Below are 26,215 nucleotides of genomic sequence, written 5' to 3'. Positions count from 1 at the left end.
CAACAGAGACTGCAGTTTATATTTTGAACAACGTTTCCTCAAAGAATGTTTCTGAAATACCTTTTGAGTTATGGAGAGGTCGTAAAGGTAGTTTATGCCATTTCAGAATTTGGGGATATCCAACCCATGTGCTAATTGCAAACCCAAAAAAGTTGGAATCCCATTAAAAAATGTGCCTATTTGTAGGTTACCCTAAGGAAACAAGAGGTGGATAATTTTAAGATCCATGTGAGAATAAAGTGTTTGTATTGACAAACGCTACCTTCTTGGAAGAATACCACATAAGGGATCATAAACCACGAAGTAAACTTGTTTTAAGTGAGATTTCTAATAAGACTACTGAGACTTCAACAAGAGTTGTTGAACAGGCTGATAGATCAACAAGGGTTGTTGATGTTAGTTCATCTAGTCATTCATTTTAAGAGTTGAGATTGCCTCAACGTAGTGGGAGGGCTATGAATCCACCTGTACGCTACATCGGTTTAACAGAAGCCCAAAATATCATAACTGATGATGGAGTTGATGATCCATTGTCTTATAAGCAAGCAATGGAAGATGTTGACAAGGATGAATGGATTAAAGCCATGAATCAAGAAATGGAGTTGCTTCAATTTTTTCTGGGAGCTTGTAAATCAACCTGTAGGGTAAAACCTATAGGTTGTAAATGGATCTATAAGAGGAAAAGAGGTGGATGGAAATGTACAGACCTTTAAAGCTAGACTTGTGGCAAAAGGTTATACCCAGGTAGAGGGAGTGAACTATGAAGAAACTTTCTCACCTGTTGTCATGTTAAAGTCCATCAGGATTCTCTTGTCCATAGCCACATATTATGACTATGAGATATTGCAAATGGATGTCAAGACTACCTTTTTGAATGGTAATCTTGAAGAGACCATCTACATGAATCAACCAGAAGAATTCATTGAGCAAGATCGAGAGCAAAAGGTTTGCAAGCTTAATCAATCCATTTATGGACTGAAACAAGCATCTTGATCTTGGAATATAAGATTTGATACTGCGATCTTATGGCTTTGATCAGAATGTTGATGAGCCTTGGGTTTACAAGAAAATCATCAACAGCTCAATAGCTTTCTTGTGTTGTATGTGAATGATATCCTACTCATTGGGAATGACATAGGTTTTCTGAATGATGTAAAGAAATGGCTAGCCGCCCAATTCCAAATGAAAGATTTAGGAGAGACGCAATTTGTTTTAGGGATCTATATTATAAGGGATCGTAAAAACAAAAGGTTACCCTTGTCTCAAGCATCATATATTGACAAAATGTTTGTCAAATATTTGATGCATAATTCCAAGAAGGGTTTATTACCTTTCAAGCATGAAATTGTATTGTCTAAGGAACAGTGTCCTAAGACACCTCAAGAGGTTGAGAAAATGAGACAAATTCCCTATGCATCGGCTATTGGAAATCTTATGTATACAATATTATGTACTAGACCTGACATTTGCTATGTAGTAGGGATTGTCAGTCGATATTAATCCAATCCAGGATTAGATCACTAAACGGCGGTCAAAACGATCCTCAAGTATCTTCGAAGAACGAGGGACTATATGCTTGTGTATGGAGATAAAGATTTGATCCTTATAGGATACACTGACTCTAACTTTCAGATTGATCGGGATTCTCAGAAATCCACATTCAGGGTCAATGTTTAGCCTGACTGGAGGAGCTATAGTATGGTGAAGCATCAAGCAAGGATGCATCACGGACTCCACTATGGAAGCCGAATATGTAACTGCTTTTGAAGCTGCTAAAGAGGTTGTTTGGCTAAGAAGTTCCTTACTGATTTGGAAGTTGTTCTAAATATATCTTTTCCCATCACACTTTATTGTGATAACAGTGGTTCTATGCAAAATTCTAAGGAACCTAGGAGTCACCAAAGAGGAAAGCACATAGAACGGAAATATCATTTGATTCGGGAGATTGTGCATTGAGGTAACGTGATTGTCACGAAGATTGCTTCAGAGCACAACGTTGCTGATCCATTTGCAAAAGTTCTCATGGCTAAAGTGTTCGAGGGTCATCTAGAAAGTCTGGGTTTACAGGATATGGGACATATTGTCTAGGGCAAGTGGGAGATGTTACTAGGATATAGTGTATAGCCTAGTTTATTGTGATTTTGTACTTTATTTGTATTGTACATTTAGTCTCCGAAAGCTTTAGGACAAGTGGGAGATTGTTGAGATTAGTGTCCTAAATTTCTTATAATCTCGTAGTTTGTAAACATTGTATAAATATATTGTTGTTAATAAAATAAGTGTTATTTTATAAGCATATACTTAATCCAATAAACTAAGATCCGAGGTTATTTCATGTAATTTAAACATGTATGTAGAGACATAAAAGTGGATCTTGTTTAAATAATAACCTAAACGATATGTAGTAGATGGATAAGTCTGGGTACCTTATCTTGGTGACACTACGGATACGACTCACTTTGTAAATGTTACAAGTGTTGTAAAGTGCTACAAATGATCTGATATTGATCATTCATGTGGAGACATATAAGCGGAGGTATCCTATACAAAGAGTTTGTATAAAATCAGACCATGAAATGATTAGTATCTTTATATAACGCCATTAATAATAGAGACTTACATTTCACTAGGATGACCATAGGTGACATAACCTGAATCCTGAGTGAGTTGTGAACTCCTGCTCATGAAGGCGGTCATTTGATTTGTATGGATGAGAGTGGCTAGATTGGCAACTCAACAAGTCTACCATTTTGAGGATTCATCTGACTGTGGAGTTGGGAACACAGGTACACAAGACCAAATTCACTCCTTCCCCGATGTAGGGTAAGTAGATAAATTGCTCCCTTAAGGGCTGATTTTGGGTCTTGAACATAATGGACACACCCTCTCCTGGCCCGAGAGGGACTTGGTCATAGTTGGACTATCACTTATTGTTCATTAGAGGGATCAGTGATACTTAAAAAGTTAGATGTAATTACAGGAGCAAAACGGTAATGTGGTCCAGCTGTACTTTCGAGCAATTTGTGAAGGGTCATCGCACTGTTGATTGGTTATATCCATTGGACACAAAAATTTATCTGTAGTACAAAGAGTGCAACTGTTGGTCTTTAGTGGAGTGACGAGCAGTTAACGGATACTGGGTAATTTAATTAAAGAGTTTAATTAATTATCCAAGTATCCTTGGAGCTTCAATCTATAGGTCCATAAGCTCCCCTCTGTAGCTCAACAGGGATTTAGTTGAGAATTAATTTTGGATTAATTTGAAGTGTTCAAATTAATTGAGGGAATTAATTATATATGATATAATTAATTAAATTGATTATATATGTGATATAATTAATATAATGTATTTGATACACACTTTTGATATTTCAATTTTAATAAATAATGGAAAGATAATTATGAGAGGAATTTGGAACTATGATCAAATACTAATTATATGAATGAGATTTCAATGTAATTTAATTTTTTTAATTATAATATGAAATTTATATTGAGAGGAATTAACTATTTTGAGTAATGCGACTTTCCTAATATAAATTATATGATGAGGGGAATACATATATTTGAATTTGTCACATGTTTTGGTTGGTTTTGAGAGAAAATAAAAATCTATAGAATTATGTTGGTATTTTGAATGCAATATTAAAACTATAGGCTAAGGTGTTATAACCTTTGATAAATATATAAAGTGTAATCAACTATACTAATAAAGTAGTATATTATATACTTACTATATAATAATAGTATATTATTAAATTCAATTGAAATTAATAAAAGGGAAGGAGTTACAACTCCCTTCCCTTAATCTATCAATTAAATTTAACGTGGGATGTGGTTGGAGATTCATCTTCTACCTCAATTCTCTCTGAAAAAACAGAAACAAAGAAGAAAAGTTCTTCTCATCCCTCTTCTCTCCTCCATCTCCTTCCCTCTTCCAAGGATTCAAGCAAAATCCATAACTCTTTCTTGAATCTTTTATCCTAAGAGAATATAGAGGGCTCTCTAGTGGTGGTGTCCCTTTTGAAGAAGGAGAGCCGCGTAAAGAAGAAGGAGATTCATCCGTGATTTGTTCGATGGATTCTTGAAGAAAGTGTTCTTCAAAGGTAAGGGTTTCTGAAACCCTAAGTATTTTTTTTTTAAAAGCATGCTATAATTTATGTACATGCATATCTTGTTCTTGTTTTACTGTAAAACTTATATTCAATGAGAAATGGAATTTGGGTCGATCTTGCTTCCGCTCAAAAGATCTTTTTCGAAAAATTCCTTCAAGTTTAACCTTTTAATTGGTTTAATATGATTAAATTGTTTTTAATTAAAAGATTAAATTTGTAACAAATGTATCTATAAAGGACCTTTTGTCTAAGGCTAGTTCTATCCAAGGTGGGGTATTTAAGTTGGCGGAAACGGAACATCTCTAACTGGGAACTGACCTGGAAAGGTGAATTAGATAGATTTGCTACAAGCATGCAATTGTTTATTAAAGTTTATTAAAGTGTTTAATGAACATTAATCAAAATTGTTTAACTATCCAAAGTAAGTGTTACTTTTGGGCAAATTTAAACAATTACTTAGTAAAATAATTAGCCATATTTTTCTAAGTTAAATTAACCCTATGTAAACATTCAGTGGGAAGAAAATGGGGTATATGATACTTCATTTTTCCTTTTTCACGTTTCTCCTTGTAAGTTCATAATGTGAGATCTATACTCAGCCTTGAGTCACCTTTGCTTGTGTCCCCATACAGGTGGTGTTTGTATAGATCAATACCAAGGTGAATGGAGAGAGTGTTTATGGTAAGTGGGAATGAGATGTGTGTCAACACATCCCACGGTCTCTCTCATTAGTTTATAGTAAATTTTCATGCTTGGCCTCGAGGCACCTTTCTTGTGTCTCCCTACGGATGGCATTTGCATGAATTTTTACTCAAACTCCAAAAATAGATAGTATTGCTTTAGTTTTTTTACCCCAATTGGTTTTTCCCTACGGTTGGCTCATTGGGGCGGAACTCTAGATCTAAACTGAGGGGTTACACTTACAAGAAAATGTTAAGCAAGTTAACATTCTCTAGACCGAAAATGGTGATTGTTATTTATAGGAACATGGAGTTGTTTTGTATATTGGTTGGGATGGTCTCATTTCAGTGAAGGGGTACCTGATCACCCTACGGTGGCTTTTACTCTGCCTCACTAAAACATCATTGCAAAATAGATGTCACATAGGGTGCATTATATTATTTTGCTAAATTTGATTGGTTTTTCAAATGGATAATGCTTGAATACTAATTTAATTAAATTCTATGTTTCAGCAAATTCATTATGACTTCTACAATACTAAACTTACTCACTGCTGACAAACTTACCGGCAAAAATTACGCAACATGAAAAAACAAAACCAACCCAATATTAATCTTTGATGACCTAAGATTTGTCCAAATGGAGGATTGTCCTCTTGTTCCTACTCAAAATACTCCTCGAAATGTTTATGAGGCATATGAGTGTTAGATACGGGCAAATGAGAAGGCTCGAGCGTATATCTTGGCAAGTCTTTCTGAAGTCTTGGCCAAGAAGCATGAGCCCATGATCACTGCCCATGAGATCATGGAGTCCCTACGGGGGATGTTTGGATAACCGTCCACACAACTCAGGCATGACACTCTGAAAAACATCTTCAATGGTCGTATGCAAGAGGGGGCATATGTTATAGAGCATGTTCTCAACATGATCGTCCATTTCAACATGGTGGAAATGAATGGGTATGTGATAAATAAAGCCAGTCAGGTTAACTTCATACTGGAATCTTTACCTAAAAGTTTCCTGTAGTTCCGTAGCAATGTTATTATGAACAAGATTGACTACAACCTGACCACCTTGCTCAACGAGCTATAGAATTCCAATCCTTGATGAAATCCAAGGAACAAAAGGGTGAGCCAAATGTTGTTTCATCCTCTAAGAAGTTCTATAGAGGTTTGACCTCTAGAACTAAGTCTGTGTCTTCTTCATCCGGCACCAAAGAGTGGAAGAAGAAGAAAGGTAGAAAGGGGAAAGCTAACCCACCAGCTGTTGTCCGGAAGGGCAAGAAGGCTAAGGGTGCAAAGGGAATCTGTTTCTATTTCAACCATGAAAGACACTGAAAGAGAAATTGTCCCAAATACTTAGAAAAAAAGAAGAAGACCAAGCAAGGTAAATGTGATTTACTTGTTTTGGAAACTTGTTTAGTGGAGAATGATTATTCAACCTAAATAATAGATTCAGACACCACTAATTATATTTGTTCTTCATTTCAAGGAATTAGTTCTTAGCGGAAACTGGAGGCTGGGGAGATGACAATGCGTGTTGGAGCTAGACACGTCATCTCAACTATGATAGTGGGGGGACTCCAGCTTACTTTATAGAATAAATATATTTTATTATAAAATGTAGTTGTTATTCCTGACTTAATGAGGAATTTAATTTCTGTAAAGTGTTTGATTGAACAAAAATATTCCATACACTTTTCTATGATTAAAGCTTTTATTTCTAAGAATGGTATAGAACTTTGTTCTGCTAAACTGGAAGATAATCTTTATGTGCTAAGACTGTCAGTAACTAAAGCCCTCCTAAATACTGAACTGTTTAAAACTATGGTAACTTAGAATAAAAGACTTAAAATTTCTCCTAAAGAAAATGCTCATCTTTGGCACCTAAGATTAGGACATATAAATCTCAATAGGATTGAGAGACTGGTCGAGAATGGACTTCTAAGCGGTAGAAGAAAATTCTTTACCTGTGTGTGAGTTATGCCTTGAAGGAAAAATGACTAAAAGATCTTTTATTGGAAAATGTTACAGGGCCAAAGAATCCTTAGAGCTTGTACATTCAAACATTTGTGGTTCGATGAAGGTATGGGTATGTTTATTTAATGCAACATAAGTTTGAAGCCTTTGAAAAGTTCAAGAAGTATAAGGCTAAAGTTGAAAACGCATTAAATAAAACTATTAAAATATTTTGATTTGATCGAGGGAAAGTATTTTGATTAAAATTCCAAGATTATTTGATAGAACATAGAATTGTATCCCAACTCTCGGCACTTGGTACACTTCAGCAGGATGGTGTATCAGAAAGAAGAAATTGAACCTTGTTGAACATGGCTCGGTCTATGATGAGTTATGCTTCCTTACCAGACTCGTTTTGAGGTTATGCAGTACAAATTACAGCCTACATTTTGAACCGCATTCAGTCCAAAAGTATTACTAGAACACCTTTGGAGTTATGAAATGGTTGTAAAGGTAGTTTATGTCATTTCAGGATCTGTGGTGCCTAATATATATGTTTGAGGCAAATTCTAAGAAATTGGAACCTCGTTCAAAATTGTGTCTATTTGTAGGTTACCCTAAAGGAACGAGAGGCGGTTACCTCTACGATCTTAAGGATAATAAGGTGTTTGAAGATGACCACATAAGGAAGCATAAATCTCGCAATAAGATTGTGTTAAGTGAACTTTCCAATAAAACTACTGAACATTCAACAAAAGTTATTGAAGAACCAAATACCTCAACAAGAGTTGTTGAAGTTGGGTCATTTAGTATATCAAATCCACCTCAAGTGTTAAATGAGCCTCGACGTAGTGGGAGAGTTGTGAACCCGCCTGATCGTTATATGGATTTAACAAAAACCCTAGCTATCGTAGATGAAAAATATGTTGAGGATCCATTGTCTTACAATAAGGCAATAGAGGATGTTGACAAAGATGAGTGGATCAAAGATATGGATCTCGAAATGAAGTCTATGTACTTCAATTTTGTTTGGCATCTTGTAGATCAACCTGATGGGGTAAAATCTATAGGTTGTAAATGGATCTACAAGAGAAAATCAGGTTGATAGGAAGGTACAAATCTTTAAGGCTAGACTCGTGGCAAAGGATTATACCCAAGTTGAAGGAGTCGACTATGAGGAAACTTTCTCACATGTTTCCATGTTGAAGTCTATCGAGATCCTTCTGTCCATTACCTCATATTATGACTATGAGATTTGGAAAATGGACGTCAAGACTACCTTCGTGAATGACAATCTTAAGAAGTCCATTTGTATGAAGTAGCCTGAGAGATTCATAAACCAAGGTCAAAAGAAAATGGTTTGCAAGCTTAATCGGTCCATTTATGGATTGAAACAAGCTTCTCGATCTTGGAATATAAGATTTAATACTACAATTAAATTTTATGGCTTTGATCAGAATGTTGATGAGCCTTATGTGTTTACAAGAGAATCATGAACAGTTCAGTAGCTTTTCTAGTGTTGTATGTAGACGATATCTTACTCATTAGAAATAATGTAGGTCTACTGACTAAAATTAAGAATTGGCTAGCGACTCAATTTTAAATGAAAGATTTGGGAGAGGTGCAATTTGTTCTGGGCATTCAGATCTTCAGAGATTGAAAGAACAAAACGCTAACCCTGTCTCAAGCATCGTACATGACAAAATGCTTGTCGAGTTTTCAATGCAGAACTCCAAAAGAGATTTACTCCCTTTTAGTCATGGAGTTATATTGTCAAAAAAAAAAAAAAAACAGTGTCCTAAGACGCCTTAAGAAGTTGAGAAAATGAGACAGATCCCTTATGCATCAGCTATTGGTAGCCTGATGTATGTGATGTTATTTACTAGACTTGACATCTGCTATGTAGTGGAGATAGTCAGTAGATATCAGTTCAATCCAGGATTTGATCACTGGACTGTCGTTAAGAATATCTTCAAGTATCTACATGATCGTGTATGGTTCTAAGGATCTAATCCTTACAGGATACACGGACTCTGATTTTCAGACTGATAAGGATTTTAGAAAATCCACATCAAGATCAGTGTTCACTCTTAATAGAAGGGCAGTAGTCTAAAAGAACATATAGTAGGGGTACATTCCTACCTACACTATGGAGGATGAGTACGTAGCAGCTTGTGAAGCTGCTTAACAAGTTGTGTGGCTCAAAAAATTCCTGACTGATATGGAAGTTGTTCTAGACATGTCTAAGCCCATCACTCTTTATTATGATAATGTGGTATTGCGGCTAATTCCAGAGAGCCTAGAAGTCACAAGTGTAGGTTGCACATAAAGCAGAAGTATTATCTCATCCGAGAGATTGTGCATCAAGGAGACGTGAACGTCATGCAAATAGCTTCGGATCATAACGTTACTGATCTATTTACAAAGACCCTCACAGCTAAAGCGTTTGAGGGTCACCTGCAGAGTATGGATCTACAGGATAGGCCACAACTAGTCTAGGGCAAGTGGGAGATTTTATACTGGGCGCGTATTATGCCCTGGTTTATTGTTTGTGTGTACAGTTATATTAGTGTGACTTTTATATTGTACACCTCACTAGCTTTAGGACAAGTGGAAGATTGTTGAGATTGATGCCATAATCTCGTGAGTCCTGTAGTTTGTAATCGTAATGTACAAATAATTTTATTTATTTAATAAAATATAAAATATTTTATTCGATATTTAGTAGTTTAATCCATGAAACCAATAAACTAGCATCCAAGGTTATTTTTTGTAGCTTAAACAGGTATGTAGAGACATACAGGTGGATCATGTTTAAGTGATAACCTAAATGGTCTATAGTAGATGGATGAGGTTTGGTACCTCATCCTAGTGACATTACAAATACGACCTGTTTTATAGATGTTACCATTGTTGTAAAGTGCTACAAATGATCTGATCCTGATCATTCATGTAGAGACATGTGAACGAGGGTTTTCTATATAAAGGAATTTGTATAAGATATGACCACAAAATGAATAGTCTCATTATATAACGTCTTTAATAATGAAGACCTATATTTCACCAGGATGGCTATAGGTGACATGACCTGAATCATGAGTGAGTTGTGAATTCTTGCCAATGAAGACGGTCCATTGATTTATATGGGTGAGAGTGGCCAGATCACCGATTCAATAAGCCTACGATTTTGGGATTCGTCTTATTGGGAGCTGGGAACAAAGTTACACAAGACAGAATTCACTCATTTCCTGATGTCGGGGTAAGTAGATAAATTACTCCCTTCAGGACTGATTCTAGGGCTTGAACAATATGGCGTCACACCCTCTCCTAGCTTGAGAGGTGTTTGGTCATAGTCGAAAATATATCTATAGTGCAAAGAGTGAATTCCAATGGACACGAAAATATATCTATAGTACGAAGAGTACAACTGTCGGTTTTTAGTGGAATGATCGACTGTTAATAGATGTTGAATAATTTAATTAAAGGAGTTCAATAATTATTCAATTACCATTGAAGCTTTAATCTATAGGTCCATAAGGTCCCCTCTGTAGCTCAACAAGGATTTATGATAACCAATTTTGGATTAATTTGAATTGTTCAAATTAATTGAAGGAATTAATTATATGTGATATAATCAATTTAACTTAATTATATATGATATAATTAATATAATGTAAATACATTATATAAAGTTTATTTGAAATGAAATAAATATTTGAATATGATTCAAATATTAATTATGTGAATTGGATTCATATAATTGAATTTAGTATAAATGGAATTTATATTGAATACCATGCATTAATGAGAGATTAAAACTATAGGTTATATTGTATCTGATACAATATTAAACTATAGGTTATGTGTTATATATGATATAACATATAGTTTATATACCTGTCTCTTATACACATCTAGATGTGTATAAGAGACAGACATATAGTTATATATATATATAAATTAAAATTAATTTATTTTAATTTTAATTTTAAAATTAAAGGGAGAGAAATAACTTCTCTTCTCTTAATTCTCTCTTGATCTCACGTAGTGAATGGGGTAGTTAAGGGTGATAATCTTCTTCATAGAATACTTATGTCAGAGGTTTGCTTTGATTTTTTGTATTCTTACTAAAATTTCTCTCCTAGTCACTCTTTCTCATCTCATCTCAATCTCTCTCCCTTCCAAAATGTCAGAGCTCACACCTCCTGAGGGTTCTCTACCCAAAAGAGAATACAAAAGGCTTCAATTGGTGGTATCACGTTTGGATATTCGTGATAGTACAAATTATTCATGATCGTTTTGGAGAAAGGAATTTCGTGAAGGTTGTAAATTCTTCAAGGGTAAGTCTTTCTTGAAACCCTAATTTCTATTTCTACTTTTTCTAAGCATGTTGTAAAGTTTCAGTAATTTGCATATTTGTGCTATGTAAAATTTCTTTTCTGTAAAAAATAAATTTTGGGACTGATCCCCACTTCTAGAACCATTATCATTCCAAGTTCCAAATCCAAAAACGGTTTTGTACGAGTTATACGAAAACTCTAGTAAATTGAAAATTAAAAACCCTTTTGGATGAGAACCCTTAATTTTCAATCATTAAAACTCTCAAATCAATATGATTTTCAACCCTTTGGATTGGGTTAGACAATAATTGCCCTAAGATCAAAGATCTTAAAACAAAGAACAAGATTTCTAGCCCAAGATTCGAACACTCCACAAAAAGGATGATCAATCCTGCTTGAATGTTCTTGGCAACTCTAATGAATTAAAAATTCAAGAAGCTCTTTGGCTAACCTTGAAAACAAGCACAAAGGTTAAAACTCAATACATCGTAATATGATTAAAATAACCTAATAGCCTCCCAATAAAAACCCTAATACAAGATAAAAAGACTAAATCATCCATACTTAAATGTCATAAGAAGGATAAAATTAAAAAGTGCTAAAATTACATCTAAATTATTAAATAAAATATAAAAAAATAATTTGATGTCTGAGCAATTCATATCAATATGTGAAGATTTGGAGCATGTAGCAACTAACACAGCTTGTTAGTAACAAAAACGATCTCGAGCCATGTAAGAGTGTAATACTATGATGTTGGGGTTGGTGTCTTGAATCTCGTGGTTCTCATCGTTTGTAAATTTTGTATATGAACTATTTATTTAATAAAATAAAGTGTTATTTTATTCGACGTTTAGATTGCATTAACCCAATCCAATAAACTAAGGTCCAAGGTTATTTTATGTAACTTAAACATGTATGTGGTTGACACACAGATGGATCATGTTTAAGTAATACCTTAAATGATCTGTAGTATATAGATAACGTTAAATGCTTTATCTTGGTGACACTACAAATACGACCCACTTTGTAATTGTTACAAAAGTTGTAAAGTGTTACAACGATTTGTTCCTAATCGTTCATGTGGAGACATGCGAGTGGTAGTATAAGACCAAACCGCAAAATGATTATTTTCTCTTTATAACACTGTTAATTGAAGAAGTTAACATTATATAGGATGACCATAGATGACTCAACCTTAATCATAGACACGGAAATATATCTATAGTACGAAAAGTGCAACTGTGAGTCTTTACTGGAGTGACCTACAACTAATGAATGTTGATTAATTTAATTGAAGAGTTTAATTAATTAAACTCGTATCATTAGAGCTTCTAATCTATAGGTCCATAAGATCCCTTTCTAGCTCCCTAAGGGTAAAACAAGAATCAATCAATTTTGGATTAATTTGAATTGTCCAAACTAAGTAATGGAATTAATTGTATAAGATATAACTAATATAATTTGTATATAGATACATTACAACATGAAGTTAATTTTGAATAAGATTCAAAATTTTACTGAGAGATAAATATTTGAATCAGATTCAAATATTAATTATATGAATAAAATTCATATAATACTATATATTAAAATTAATATGAATGAGATTCATATTAAAACTATATCATATAATTAATATGAATGAGATTCATATTGAAACTATTGGTTATGTAAGAGTTTGTTATTTGTATATGATTCAAATTAAATTAAATATATGATATCTAATTTATTAATTAATTAATTAAATTTGATTTAATAAATCATTTATTTAAATTCCAAAATACTCCCGAGTTATTGTGAGCTAGTGGAAGGGAGTTTTAACTCCCTCTCAAACCAACTCACTCTCACGTAAAATGGGAGGGAGAAGATTCATTTGGTAGAAGCTTCAATTATATGAATGAGATTCATATTGAAACTATAGGTTATGTAAGAGATCGTTATTTGAATATGATTCAAATTAAATTAAATATATGATATCTAATTTATTAATTAATTAATTAATTAAATTTTATTTAATAAATAATTTATTTAAATTCCAAAATACTCTCTCGAGGAGTTATTGTGAGGTAGTGGAGGGGAGTTTTAACCCCCTCTCAAACCAACTCACTCTCACGTAAAATGGGAAGGAGAAGATTCATTTTGTAAAAGCTTCAATCCAATGCATTGATCACTCAAAAGAGAGATCAACATTCTTCATCTTCTTCTTCAAGAAACCTCTCTCACACAAAATCACTTCTCCCTACCAAATTAAGGAGTCTACGCATCTTTGATTCTTTGTCTGGAGAATAGCGAGGAAACCAAGTGGTGATGTCCCTTGTTCGTGATAAGCGTTTTCTAGTTCCAAGGAGATTTGCATTTGTATTGTTCAATTTCGAAGAGAGGAATTACGCGAAGAAAAGTCTTCAAAGATTAATTCTTCTTATCATTTTCTCTCTAGAAACCTATTGTAATTTATAAATGTTTTTCCTATTCTTATATAATTTCTCTGTTTTTCAAAATTTTTCGAATTGAATTACATTGATACATGTGTCCACACGTTTCCGTTATGGAATTTCATTCCTTCATATAGGCACAACCAAACCATGATACCGGGGTGGAACCTACAATGGTTGTCCATCATGAAATGACATCTGAACACCAACCATCATAGGAGAATTAATAAGCTTGCAATTAGATATAATTGCACTCTTGAATAAGTCACTGATATATTTCGCATGGGACAAGTGCATAGAATCTGGTGAATGAACCACTTAAATACCCAAGAAGCAGGCCAGACCACCCATATCTTTAAGAGAAAATGTTGCATTTAAAGCTGATACGAACCACTGAATTAATTTGCTATTGTTACTAGTAACAAGGGTATCATCAATCAACATAAATGAGAAATATGACAATAGGAGATAAATGAACATTGAAGTATCAGCTTTGGAACCAGACAATCCCCAACCTAAGCAAGCACAAAATAAGCTTTGAAAACCAAGTGCGTGAGTTTTGTTTTAGGCCATAAAGAGATTTATGAAAACAAAGTATGTGATGAAGATGAGAATTACTTACAACAGGTTGCTTCATAAAGACTCCTTCCTGTAGATCACCATGAAGGGAATGTATTCTAAACATCTAACTGTCCGACACTCCAACCAAATGACACAGTTGAAGACAACACAATCGGAATATTTGAAAGCTTAATTACAGAACTGAAAATCTCAAAATAGTCTATTTCAAAAGCTTAGAGTACCTTTAAGCAATTACCCGAGCCTTATAGCGTTCAACTTCACCTAGAGGCTGTAGTTTCACATAACACCCATTTGTAGCCTATAACCTTACGATCTGGGGGCAATGGGACTAAGGGCCAAGTGTTGTTCCTCAATAAGACCTCATAATCAGCGACCACAGCTTGTTTCCAATGTGGATTAGCAAGTGCAACCTTACAATTAGATGGTTCGGTTGTAATGGTTGATGAAGAAGTGGGAACAGAGGCTAGGAGAGCTTTGGGTTTAAAGGTTCCAACCTTGGATCTGGTAATCATAGTATGCTGATTGATAGTGAGGGGAGGCTGGGGACAAGCGAAAGGGAGGGAAGATAATGAGGAAATAGGGGCAAGGGGTGATGCTTAGGATGTGGATGGTAAAGGGGCAGTATAGATGGCATTGAGAGAAGGGGATGGATTGATAGAATCAATGTGGGACAAGAGGGGAAGGGGTATGGTAGGAGGTGAGGAAGAAATAGATAGGTTAGAGAGCATGCTGGAGGTAGTAAAAGCAACTGGATTAGGAAGGGAAAGTGGTGGATAATGAATAGGTGATGTAGAGAAAGGCGTAACCATATCAGTAAATATGGAAGAAGGGGAAAGAAAAAAAATCCCGATGTATCTGTTTAAGAGAAGAACATTGAGAACTATGGACAACAAAGGGGAAAGAGGATTCATTAAAGATTGATGTCAAGATACATATATGCAACCACTGGAAGCATCTAAAAATAAATATCCTTTATGAGAAGAACAATAACCAAGAAAAACACATTCATGAGAACGAAATTAAAGTTTATGGGCATCGTACGGGCAAAGGAAAGGAAAACAAACATGGCCAAAGAATTTTAGAAGAGAATAATCAGGGGTTTTATTGTATAAAAGAGAAGAGGGAGAATGTTTTTGAAGAACATTTGTGGGAAGTCAGTTAATAATATGGACAACACATTGAAAAGAAAAGGACCATAATTTTCGAGGAATAGATGCATAAACAAGAATGGACAAACCAACCTCAACAACATTTACCATTTTGCTGGGATGTATATGGATAACAAATGCAGTGTTGTATGCCACAGGAAAGGAGGGTAGGGATTAAAGGCTTAAATTCAACACCAACCCGAGTTTGGAGAGCAACAACTTTAGAATTGATTGATTTTTAATCATGACCTTAAATTGTAAGAAAATAGAGCAAGTTTCCATTTTTGTGCGAAGAAGATATACTCAAGTAAAACGACTAGATAAAATAGGGGAAGGACCTCATATGTTTGAATACACGAATTGAAAAGGATGCATTGAGCGAGAAAAAGACAAGAAAAAAGACAAGCGTTGGATCTTAGCCATTTGATACGCAATACAAAAAAGAATAGAGGTAGACCTAAATTTGATATTATATTGACTTAAAATAGAATTGAGAACAAAAATTTGAAGAATGGTCGAGCTGGTGATGCCAAACTTGAGGATCTTGAAGCGTTGAGAGAAAAAATTGTTAGTGTTGTGGAGGATGGAGAGACTCTTGGAATGACATAAAAAGTAGAGAGTTTGTAAAGACCATGATCAAGAAGTCCTCGAAGCAATAGCCTTTTGGAAATTGGATCCTTCACAAGAAAATAAGATGTAAAACTCCGCAAATATCACATTATCATAAAGAAGTTTAGCTATGCTGTTTAAGTTATGAGAGATTTCAGGAGCATGAATGTCAAATTTAAGATGAAGAGGAGTGAATAAGTATGGAGAAGAAATAGAAACTAAACACTCTTAAGAACGAGTGCCTACAACAACCTACTCACGTCCCGTATAGGGAAGATCTTGTTGGAGATTGTTGAGGTCAGGTGTCATATAGTGAGTAGCACCCAAATCCATAAACCAAGCATCATTAGAATAAGAAAAGAACGTGTTTGAGGAAGAATCACCAGAATAGGGAGGTTGAGGAATGGTAGGTTGATTATGAGTAGTCTAAAGGGAGTTAAAAAGGGCTAGTGGTTGGGGCTTTCGAGGGAAACGATAAGTAGGGTTGTTTCTATTATAGCAAACAAAAGTAGGATGTCTCATTTTGCCATGGATTTGACACTAAGGTCAACAAGATTTTTTGTTTCGATTCTATTGAGAGGGTGAGCTAAAAATACCAGATTGGGAGTTGGGTTATGAAAGGGTGGATCGGTTGATTAAAAACAGGAGAAAGTCCAGGGGAACAAGGGATTGATGAGAGGAAAAATTAGGGAGCTTACCTGGAGAAGGTGACTTGGATCTTCTATGATTTTGAGAGAACTGGAAGTTGGCTAGGTTAGCTTGAAGCATATTTAATTAATCCACAGCCTGTTGTTTTTCCAAATGAGTATCATAAGCCAATAAAAGACTTCAAAAATCAGCTAAGGACGAGCAACCAGTCCGGTTCTGTATACTCGTGACAAAGGTGTTATACTCAATACCCAAACCTTACAATATATATAGACCAAATGATCCCTATACGATAAAGGTTCACTGATTGCAAAAAACTTATTGTTTGTTCCTTAATTTGAACAAGATACTAACGACGAGGTCATCCTTTTTTACCTGTTGAAGCTGAGAATGTATACTCATGATCCTCATCTCCTCGCTATAGACGACCACTCAGACTCTTTTAAGATAGAATGCAGTAATACATCCCAATATTTCACCCAACTTATCTCCAGTGAGGGATGAGTATTAAACTGTTACCAAACTGCATATTGAGAATTTAACTGGGTTCACAGCTGATCAAGAAACTGAGGAGCTGGAATAGAGCCATCAATGAATCCCTCTACATCATACGTAATAATAAAGTTGCAAAGCTGATTTTTCAAGAGGAGATAATTGAAATCTGCAAGTATGATAGACAACGACTACGTGAAAGAAAGAAAAAAAGTTATGTTTGCCTTTTGCTGAGGTTGGGGGAAGAAGGGTAAGGAGTAAGCATAAGGTTGAACGGGTGGGTAAAAGAAACCCCCATTTGTAGGCTGAAAGGGAGGAATATTTGGATTTAAGTTAAAATTAGGGTTTAATTGAGGACGAGGGTTAACGGGAGCGAGGCGACTATGCAAGACAGGTGTCGCAATGGTGGCATGAGAGGGGAGGTCTGAGTTTAACTTGTATTAATGTACAATTGGCGGGTTTAGCAGAAAAGTTCATGTAGACAACAGCATTGTACTGGGTAAAACAGAGGAGCCTAAACCTTCTGATGAAGACGTTGAACACAGCACCATCAACCAAGATACCATGTAATAAAACGAATAGAAATATTGAAATGAAATTCACTCAACAGGCTGAGACTTTCATTAAATAGAAAATTTAGAGACACGTGTCCAGCATTGCTTCAATACAAAAGAACAACCAAAACAGAGGCTAATAACATATATTAATAAGGACAAAATTGTAAAAACATATTAACAAAATATTTTCTATCGTGAACTAAAACTAAAACTAAAAATGTTGTTGAACAAAAAAAAAACATATATAGAGCACTAATAGACACGAAGAATTCAAACCACAACCAGTTGAATGTTGATGTTGTCACGTCTACAAAGGGAAAAATTCAATGGCATAAAAGCATTGAACTTCAGAAAAATCTTAGTGTCACTGAAACAGAGTAGCTATAGCCAAATCACAACATGAATGATCGATAGAGTATTATATTAAGAAATTCTTATGGCCTTGGAGCAGAACAAATCCTACTTGATCAACTACAATTTGACCGAAGGCCAAATGGATTAAATGCTTCATAAGTAGAGCCACCAGATTATGAGACAAGTTTAAGCAGTGCGCTTGATGATGTGAACTCCACTGTCAGTATCAACAATGTCGCTTACTTCTCCGACCTTGAGGGCAAAGGTTGCTTCTTCAAAAGGCTTCTGCATCTGGCCACGCCCAAAAGGACCTGCAATAACATTATTGTGTTGCTCATTTAGTCTATGTTATGCTAATCCATACAAACACAATTGCTAGCATAACATATCACCTACTAACAAATAAAACATCACGACATATCCTTCTGATCCTAGAAATTGTCGAAAAACCTGCTATTGAACTGCCAAACATAATTAGTCTTTGAGTGTTTATCAATTGGGCTCTCAAGACTAAGTACATAACTATAAATTTCTAGCAGACACAACCAAGGGTGGAGCAGAAAAGGGAGAGGAGGCGCAATATATTAAGAAGTTGAGATTCTAAATTTTCCATTAATTGAAAGAATAAGGAAAAAAAGGACTGCACGACTGCATAGAACCAATTTTAACAAAAAGGGAAGTTCTTGTTTGTATACTATTTAAGCGGTTTTCATACATATGCTTTATATTATAGGGGAAGTTTCCTCATTTTCTGTTCCCAATTAAGATAAAGAACATTCAACTTGCCAAACATGGGAGTAATTCTGGTGTATATGATTCCAAGAGCAGGATTAACACCAAGATTCTATATATTGGGGCTTTCTTGTTGAAATCTTGCACAAGATTAACATCGAGATTCAATGAACAAGTCAAATTATTGCTATTTCCCCACCTCTCTATTTGATTTACTTAGCTCCCATTTAAGTTCATAGAACTCAAGAATTTTAGAATCTTAAGCATTTGCTGGGACAAAAATTTATTCAGAACAGCAGGCAAAAGGTTGACGTTCTTGCTTTTTACCAAATATAAGATAAAGGCTGTAGATGTGTTTTCTGATTGAATGGTTGGTTTAACCAATTGACAACACATAAAGAAGACCTATTTTAGCTAAAATCGACTGATTAAGTAATCCTTCCATAGATTTTCAAGTAAAATGCTCCACACAATAGTCATCACAGTATCAACCAACGTCCAGAATCTAAAAGTAAGAAGATAACCATATCATTCACAATCTTGTGATAATTCTTTGAGCATCAATGCAGGATCATAATAGGTTTTTTAGAAAGTAGTAAAAATTTTAACTTAGAAACTGAGGTATCGTATAGCAAAGTTCCTCACTCGTACATATAACAATTCAACAAAAACGAAGCAAATACGAGATTCAGATATCCTGTTTACAAATAATATTCAACTATTTGAATTCTAAAGCTTAAATCTTCACCAAACCGAAATCCAAAGACTACGGTCCTTTCATAACCATTTGGGCTTTAATTGTTGGTTTCTGAAAATTGAACTTAACACAACTTCCACAAAAGGTTTTTTTGTGTTCAATCTTACTTTTAACCAATGTTCACAAAATCCATGCCAAATGAAGCATGTTTTCATTTTTGTTTTTGAAATTTAACTATGAATTCAAATGTTCCATGAGAAAGACAAAAACCATGGTAAAGAAATTGTGAGCAACCCAAAGCAGAAAACTAAAAAACTTAACCAAACAGGACCTAAGATTTCTCACAGTTAGTCTAGGGCACAAGGCTCAATGCATGATAAAGTGAAAACTACCTAATTCCGGACTGCAAATTATACCAATCAGACAAGAAATGGCGAATAAAAAGAAACAATTATGTAGATTAGAAAATTAAAAAAAGAGCCAAAGGAAAGGAGGTTAGTGAGCCGACCTAGATCGCCGCCACGCTTGGCAGAGCTACAGTCAGAGATGCGAGAGGCAATATCCTCAAACTTGAACTTGCCGGAAATGATGTCGTCTCGAATGGCAGTAAGCTGAGAGACGGCGCTATCACGAGTGGTATTCTTGATAATTCTGCCTTCGGGATCCTTCCACGAAGCAGGACGCCGAGAACCTTGGTGCTTTATGAGTATGTGCGATGCCCTAACCTGACCGGTGGCCGCCGAAGAGGACATCTTGTTTTTCTTGCTGCTGCTACGCTTTTCCTTCGCAGTTCGATCTGCAGAGGAGATCGAATAAGCCGATTTCTTCCGCTTGCGATCGGAATCTATTTTGGCAGCCGGTGATAGGTAACGGGTGGCGCCGCCCTCGCTTTTTCTTTTACTTGGATTGGTGTAGATAGTTGCGAGCTCTTGACAATGGTGGGCACGATGAAGGGAAGTGGAACATATATATATTTATTATTTATTAGATACTTCCCGAAAAGTGGAGAGAATTTTCTCCTGCGGTCCAGTACATCTAGCGATGCAATCTACACCGTCCATTTCAGCTTTTTAGAAAATATCTAACGGTTGTAGATTTTTGGAAAAATAAGTGTACAAATTTTCCAAATTTTTGGTTTCGTTTATACTCATTTATCTTTATAAATATTAGTAGATCTATCTTATTTTTAAGAAGATGTTGTTGTGACACATTATATATGAGGAGGGATTATGGAAAATTTTCCATATCAAACATTTTTAATAGAGAGTATGTATATATTATTATGTTAGGTTTATTGACTTATAATATCGTATTAGTATTATTTTTATATTTTTAAAAAATGTAATAATTTTTTTGAAATTTTATGGTGTGACAGCATGTTGATACTACCCAAGGCTTAGCATTAGGGAAAATTTTATTCTCCTTTGTATTATCAGTGTATAGTATTCAGAGGAGACTAGGAAAACTTTATTTGAGAAGAGAGAGAGAAAAAAACTAGAAGAGAATGTACATTCTTTCTTCACATTATCAACGAACACAAGACCATTCTCTTATTTTCTCAATATATCAATCTAATAAGTTAATCTGTAAATTTAGTATCCATTTAATCACTAGATGATATGTTCTGATAGGTCATTGATTAAACATACTTAAAATTATGGATCCACCATATAAAAAAAAGTAAATAATTAAAGATTTATTAACATAAATCACAATTTTAAATCTAATAGATTCGTTGGTTTAAATAAATCAAATGTTTCATAGATAAAAGTAACTTAAGTATGAAAAATTAAATGTATAGCTTAAAAGTAATTCACCATTAACTAAAATGAACTTAACTCAATCAACAACTTGTAGAGATCTAGATTTCAATTTTACGGAACTGTGGAGGGTCAAAATGAATTAGGTTCGAATTAATTGAACTTAGTACGACAAAATAAAATGTTAAGGGTTGTTTGGATAATTGAGTTGAATTTTAGAGTATGACATTAATATGTATGTGGAGTTAATAAGTATGTATTTATGGTGCAAAGTTGTTTAGTGAATTAAAAGTATGTGTTTAAAATGCAAAATTGAGTTATTAAGTCAAATAATCGAGTGCAATTTTTTGTAATCTAAAAAATTATGATTTTTTGGTAATTGTTTTTGTTTACTTAACTTTTGTTTATTCCTTCCATTGCACACATATTTTTTCAAATTTTCAAGATAACCTGAAATCTTTACATATATTTTAAATTAAAATATCATTTTGATCCAATACTTTGGAATTTATTCAATTTGAGTTTCTATATTGAAATTTAGTCCATCAAAGTTAATTTTTACCAAATTGGTTAATAATAATAATAATTTTCATATAAAGAAACACAATTCGTAAACATGTTTTTAGAATTTATAGTTAAAATGCTAATAAATAACAAAAAAATTATTTTAAATCAACAACAAACTAGTAGTAAAGATTAAATTCAAGATTTATTAAAAGTATATAGACTAAAATTAGATAATTGAAAGTCATGAAGTAAAATTAAATAAAATTTGAGATACCAAAATGATATTTTAACTATATTTTACTATTTTATACATATTGAGGTAGATAAAATACCCTTATTTTATACCAACACAAAATTACAATATATGAAATTAGTGGAAATGTACGAATATAGTTGGGGAAAAAAAGGGAGGAAACAGCAAAATTGAGAATCGATTATTGCATGCTAAATCGTAGGTTAGTATAATTGGAATAAACAAAGTTGAGAATCGATTATGGGGAATGATGATTCGTGGAATTCGAATTCTGGCGAAGGAACATCAAAGGGCAGTGTCAATCATCCCCTTCAGAAGAAGATGTATATCCAGCAGAGCGGTTATGAGTTTTGGAGATGGTAGCCATGGCGCAATCGGCTTGCCCACTTCCCTCACTGGCATTGGTGGCGCCGCCTACGAACCCACCACCGTCCCCGGGCTTCCTCCCGACGTTACCAGTATAGCCGCCGGGCATTATCACTCTCTCGCCGTCGATTCGCAAGGCTGTCTCTGGGCTTGGGGCAGAGATCATGAAGCGCAGCTTGGCCGGGGCTTTGCTTCCCCTAGGTAACTTCATTTCTCCCTCTCTCAAATACGATTAGAATTCTTGCAGAATCCCTGCTGGTTTTCTTATAGTTGCTAATAAAATGTTATCGCTATTTTAAGTTGAAAAGCTCTCTATATGAATAATGCTGAGCTTTGTAGTTCTTAGAGACTACTTCATCCTAGTGTTCGACTAATAGAAAAATTAAGCTATGGTCAGTTCATCAAAATAGTTTTGACAAAGTTGCTGATATATAGATGAATGAAACCATATCATTTCTCATATTTTGGTGTTAACCTTTCGTTAGCCATTTTAGAATTTGTAGTTGTGTTGATGATTTCCTTACATCATTTTCGACAGAGATTCTTGGAATGTACCAAATAGAGTGATAGGGCTGGACCTAGTGAACATCAGTTCAGCATCTGCCTCGGGTGTTGTCTCTGCTGCTATTGGAGATGATGGAAGTTTGTGGATTTGGGGAAAATCTAAGCGCGGACAGCTTGGTCTTGGAAAAGATGTCACGGAGGCTGTTATACCCTCTAGAGTTCAAGCACTTGAAGGTGAAAAGATAGTTAAGGTTGGCCGGCTGGTTTTCTCATCCACATTTGACATTCCAAAAATAAGGCACGATCTCTTGTACGGCTATTTCAAGCCTTTAAAAATCTTTAATGTAAAAGAATTTCATATTCTTGGCAGGTTTCTTTTGGTTGGGGACATGTACTTGCATTTAGCGAGAATGGGAAACTGTTTGGGTGGGGTTATTATGCTGATGGCAGGTTGGGAAATATTGGAAGAACTCTGAAGATGTCTCCTTTGGATTCAAGTTCATATAGCTCTACAAATGGCCAAGAACAACCAAATATTGAGCTTGCTGAAAGGTTGGTTTTGGAATCAATGGAAGATGAGAAAAATATGCCAATAATATGGGAACCTTGTCTGGTGGAAGACCTTACTAGCGTTGAAGTGGTAGACATTGCATGTGGACTTGATCATTCCTTGGTTCTCTGCCGTAAGTAACAATCGAGCTAATCACTTTCATATTACTACCCAAACATCTGTCTATATTTGTTTATGCCAATATCAAATTCTCAGGTGATGGCACCCTCTTAAGCTGTGGAAGCAACATTTATGGGCAACTGGGAAGAGCTAGACAAGATTTGGGGTTGTTACCAGTTGATTCCAGTTTCCATGTAAAATCTGTAGCAGCAGGGCTTGGTCATTCTCTGGCCTTATGCCAAGATACTTCAAACAAAGACATAAGCGATGCGACGAGTGTCATCTCATGGGGATGGAATCAGACGTCTCAACTTGGAAGAGAAGGACCAAACAATATCCCATTGGCAATTGAAGGATTAGCAGGGGAAACACCTATATTAGTGTCAGGAGGTCGTGCACATTCTATTGCTCTTGGCTCTAGAGGAGAAGTGTGGGTTTGGGGATGTGGAAAGGATGGTAGACTTGGGTTAGGAAGCTCCAGTGATGAATCTGAGCCAGTTTTTCTAGATAGCCTCGAGCATCGCAATGTTGTGCAAGCTGTGTCAGGCTTTGATCACAATCTAGTGTTGGTTGTTGACTGATGTGGTACTAATCTAGTCTTGGTTTGTATCTTCGGATGTATTTACTATGAATCCTTTTTGCACCCAGGAGTACAATAATTGGTGCTTCGTTGGTACTTGGTACCTATAAATTAATTGGCCTTTTTTATGTGTATTGAGTTAGACTATAGTTCACCCCAACTATATCTTAATAGTCAAAGTAATGTTTGTTAATTAGAAAACTTGGGTATGTCACATTTCTTTAAAAGTAACCCTTTATTTGACCACAATTTGGTTTCCTGTTTCTCAAACACATCATTGCTGTAGATTTATGAATGAAGAAACTTGACAAAGAATGATGACAACATACAATATTTTTGGCATCTTATTAAAATTTTATGTCGCAGAGAAATTTCCTGCAACTTGAGCAGGAATCAAAAGAACGCTGCGTTTTCCACACACCTTTTCCTTTTCTCTTTTTGTTTCCTTGGCAGGTACAAAAGCTAGCATGGTGGAAGATCCTTGGGGGGTGGAAGAATGGTTTGATCTTTTCCAGGTCCATCTTCAACCACAAATGCTGTTTTCAGACCCCATCCTGTATGGACCTCAAGATGACAATGCATGAACCAGACTCCTGTACGTTCATTACCAAAAAATATTTATATCTATTTACTACAAGTCATATTTCAACTTTTTTCATTTTTTAAAGTAAAAAATATCAATATCCACCTGGGTTATCGGCTCTAAATCGGATGGCAGTCCATCCTCCAGTGGGAACTCCAACGGTGTTTCTCTCGACAGGATCGACCAAGTTATACTTTGCTGGATCTTTGGCTGGATTGAAGTTTCCGATCCCCGTTCCAATGACGAAAAAGTTGTAGCCATGGAGATGGAATGGATGAGACTCAACAGTAAGAAGATTGGTGTCCTGTAGTACCAGCTCAACTGTAGAATTGAATGCAATCTTGCTAAGCCTCGTGCCCACTGCAGTTCTCAGATTAGCGGTCAGTGGTGCTCCAGTATAGTTGAATGGAGTTGGAGGTTTGTCTGGGAAATCAGTTCTAAATACTCCACTGATATTGAAGTAATGAGATTGAAGAAGACCAATTTGGGGCATCACAAAAGAGATGTTGTTTAATGAAGCAACTAATTGGGTTCCATTTAGACAAGTAGGGCAAGCATTTTGGCCCAAACCAATCGTGTAGAAAAGCTTTCGATCAACTTTGAGTGGAACATTAGCAGGATATTGAGGTGAGTTTAAGCTTTTGAGCTTCTTGTTGTAGCTCAAAGCAAATGACGTGTCATTTGAGGCCGGTAATTGGGGAAGGATTGGGAGGATTGTGTTAGGGATTCCTTTGTATTGGAGAATACCGGTGGCTGTTTTGTTGTCCACAGGAATTGGAACATCCATGAACGACCTGGAAGCCATGAAGTATCTATTCGGTGCTTGGTTGGCTTGCAACAAGACATTTGTGGTTTGTCCTGGTGCAATTAGTATAGCTTGTGTAGTGAATGGTTTCGTGTAAACGGCATCAACCTCTACAACCGTCATGTTGTGACCAGCAATGGCAAAGAAAAGCTCGTCGTTGAGGGCAGCATTTATTATTCTCAAGAGATATGTCTTTCCAGCTTCAACCTCCATGGCAAAAGTATCTGGAAAGTGAATCGCAAAGGAAAACCAAATCATCATCAGTGCTATGTTCACTGAAACTGGTGCCAAAGACCCAAAAGCTTTCTCCAATTAATATTGCTTACGTTTTTCCGAACAAGGGAAGAGCGGCCCTGGCTTGCCATTGATTGTGTGAGCATCAGACATATTTGGTGGCACGCCCATGCTGGATCCTTGGTTGACAACCGCCTCCACATCATTATTCCACCATTCTCCTGCACCAGAGGTGATGATTCTACCATAATTTTTATTTTCTTCTAATGATCCAAACGCTATAATTTCAAGTAAATTTTCTCAACTGACCCAGAAGAATTTCAAATTCTCTGTTTGGCTGAGGGAATGGATAAGGGGTTCCTTGCTTGGGCAATATGACAATTGCTCCATAAACTGTTGCCCTTAGCCAAAGAATGTGTGCATGCCACCATAATGTGCCCCTTTGTCCCGTGACATTGAAATCGTAGGTATAGCTGTTTCCTCTCTGAATAGGACATTGTGTAATGTAAGCAGGTCCATCTGCCCACCCATTTCGATACTGCTTCAATCCATGCCTGCAGAATATGCAGAAGGCGACAGAGATAAACCAAGTAATGTTTTTTTTT

The 26,215-nt window shown here is 35.4% G+C and overlaps 3 protein-coding genes and 2 long non-coding RNA genes across 5 annotated transcripts in view; 2 read left to right on the top strand and 3 right to left on the bottom strand.

Moving 5' to 3' along the window:
- Positions 1-13,883: 13,883 nt before the first annotated feature.
- On the bottom strand, positions 13,884-16,921 carry LOC120073553. Its single transcript, XR_005480765.1, has 2 exons — positions 14,333-16,921; positions 13,884-14,218 (listed from the first exon to the last, which is right to left on the bottom strand). It is a non-coding gene; the product is annotated as an uncharacterized LOC120073553 (long non-coding RNA).
- An 805-nt stretch (positions 16,922-17,726) lies between these two features.
- LOC120070302 (peptidyl-prolyl cis-trans isomerase Pin1) lies at positions 17,727-20,306 on the bottom strand. Its single transcript, XM_039022221.1, has 2 exons — positions 19,857-20,306; positions 17,727-18,230 (listed from the first exon to the last, which is right to left on the bottom strand). Exons 1-2 carry the CDS (start codon positions 20,098-20,100, stop codon positions 18,106-18,108), a joined length of 369 nt encoding a protein of 122 aa, XP_038878149.1. The 5' UTR covers positions 20,101-20,306; the 3' UTR covers positions 17,727-18,105.
- Positions 20,307-21,994: 1,688 nt separating this feature from the next.
- Positions 21,995-24,237, top strand: LOC120091696 (ultraviolet-B receptor UVR8). The gene is made up of 4 exons (XM_039049809.1): positions 21,995-22,435; positions 22,773-22,989; positions 23,109-23,421; positions 23,505-24,237. The coding sequence occupies exons 1-4, from the start codon at positions 22,116-22,118 to the stop codon at positions 23,987-23,989; spliced, it is 1,335 nt and encodes a 444-aa protein (XP_038905737.1). The 5' UTR covers positions 21,995-22,115; the 3' UTR covers positions 23,990-24,237.
- The window catches only part of LOC120091684 (laccase-11-like), a 2,450-nt gene continuing 439 nt past the window's right edge, over positions 24,205-26,215 (bottom strand). Inside the window, exons 2-5 of the mRNA XM_039049798.1 lie at positions 25,920-26,215; positions 25,703-25,831; positions 24,677-25,600; positions 24,205-24,581 (exon numbers count right to left, since the gene is read on the bottom strand). The exon at positions 25,920-26,215 is cut by the window's right edge and continues 161 nt beyond it. Of these exons, the coding sequence (XP_038905726.1) occupies positions 24,451-24,581; positions 24,677-25,600; positions 25,703-25,831; positions 25,920-26,215 (1,480 nt within the window). The 3' untranslated portion in view covers positions 24,205-24,450. The remainder of the gene's footprint in view (positions 24,582-24,676; positions 25,601-25,702; positions 25,832-25,919) is intronic.
- Positions 25,563-26,215, top strand: part of LOC120091706 — a 1,098-nt gene continuing 445 nt past the window's right edge. The window contains exons 1-2 of the long non-coding RNA XR_005485816.1: positions 25,563-25,842; positions 26,124-26,200. This is a non-coding gene — a long non-coding RNA (uncharacterized LOC120091706). The remainder of the gene's footprint in view (positions 25,843-26,123; positions 26,201-26,215) is intronic.

This window comes from Benincasa hispida, chromosome 1 (assembly GCF_009727055.1).
Source record: "Benincasa hispida cultivar B227 chromosome 1, ASM972705v1, whole genome shotgun sequence".
NCBI lineage: Eukaryota > Viridiplantae > Streptophyta > Magnoliopsida > Cucurbitales > Cucurbitaceae > Benincasa > Benincasa hispida.
Note: the sequence above shows the minus strand (reverse complement) of the source record. Positions and strands in the feature narration are given on the sequence as shown.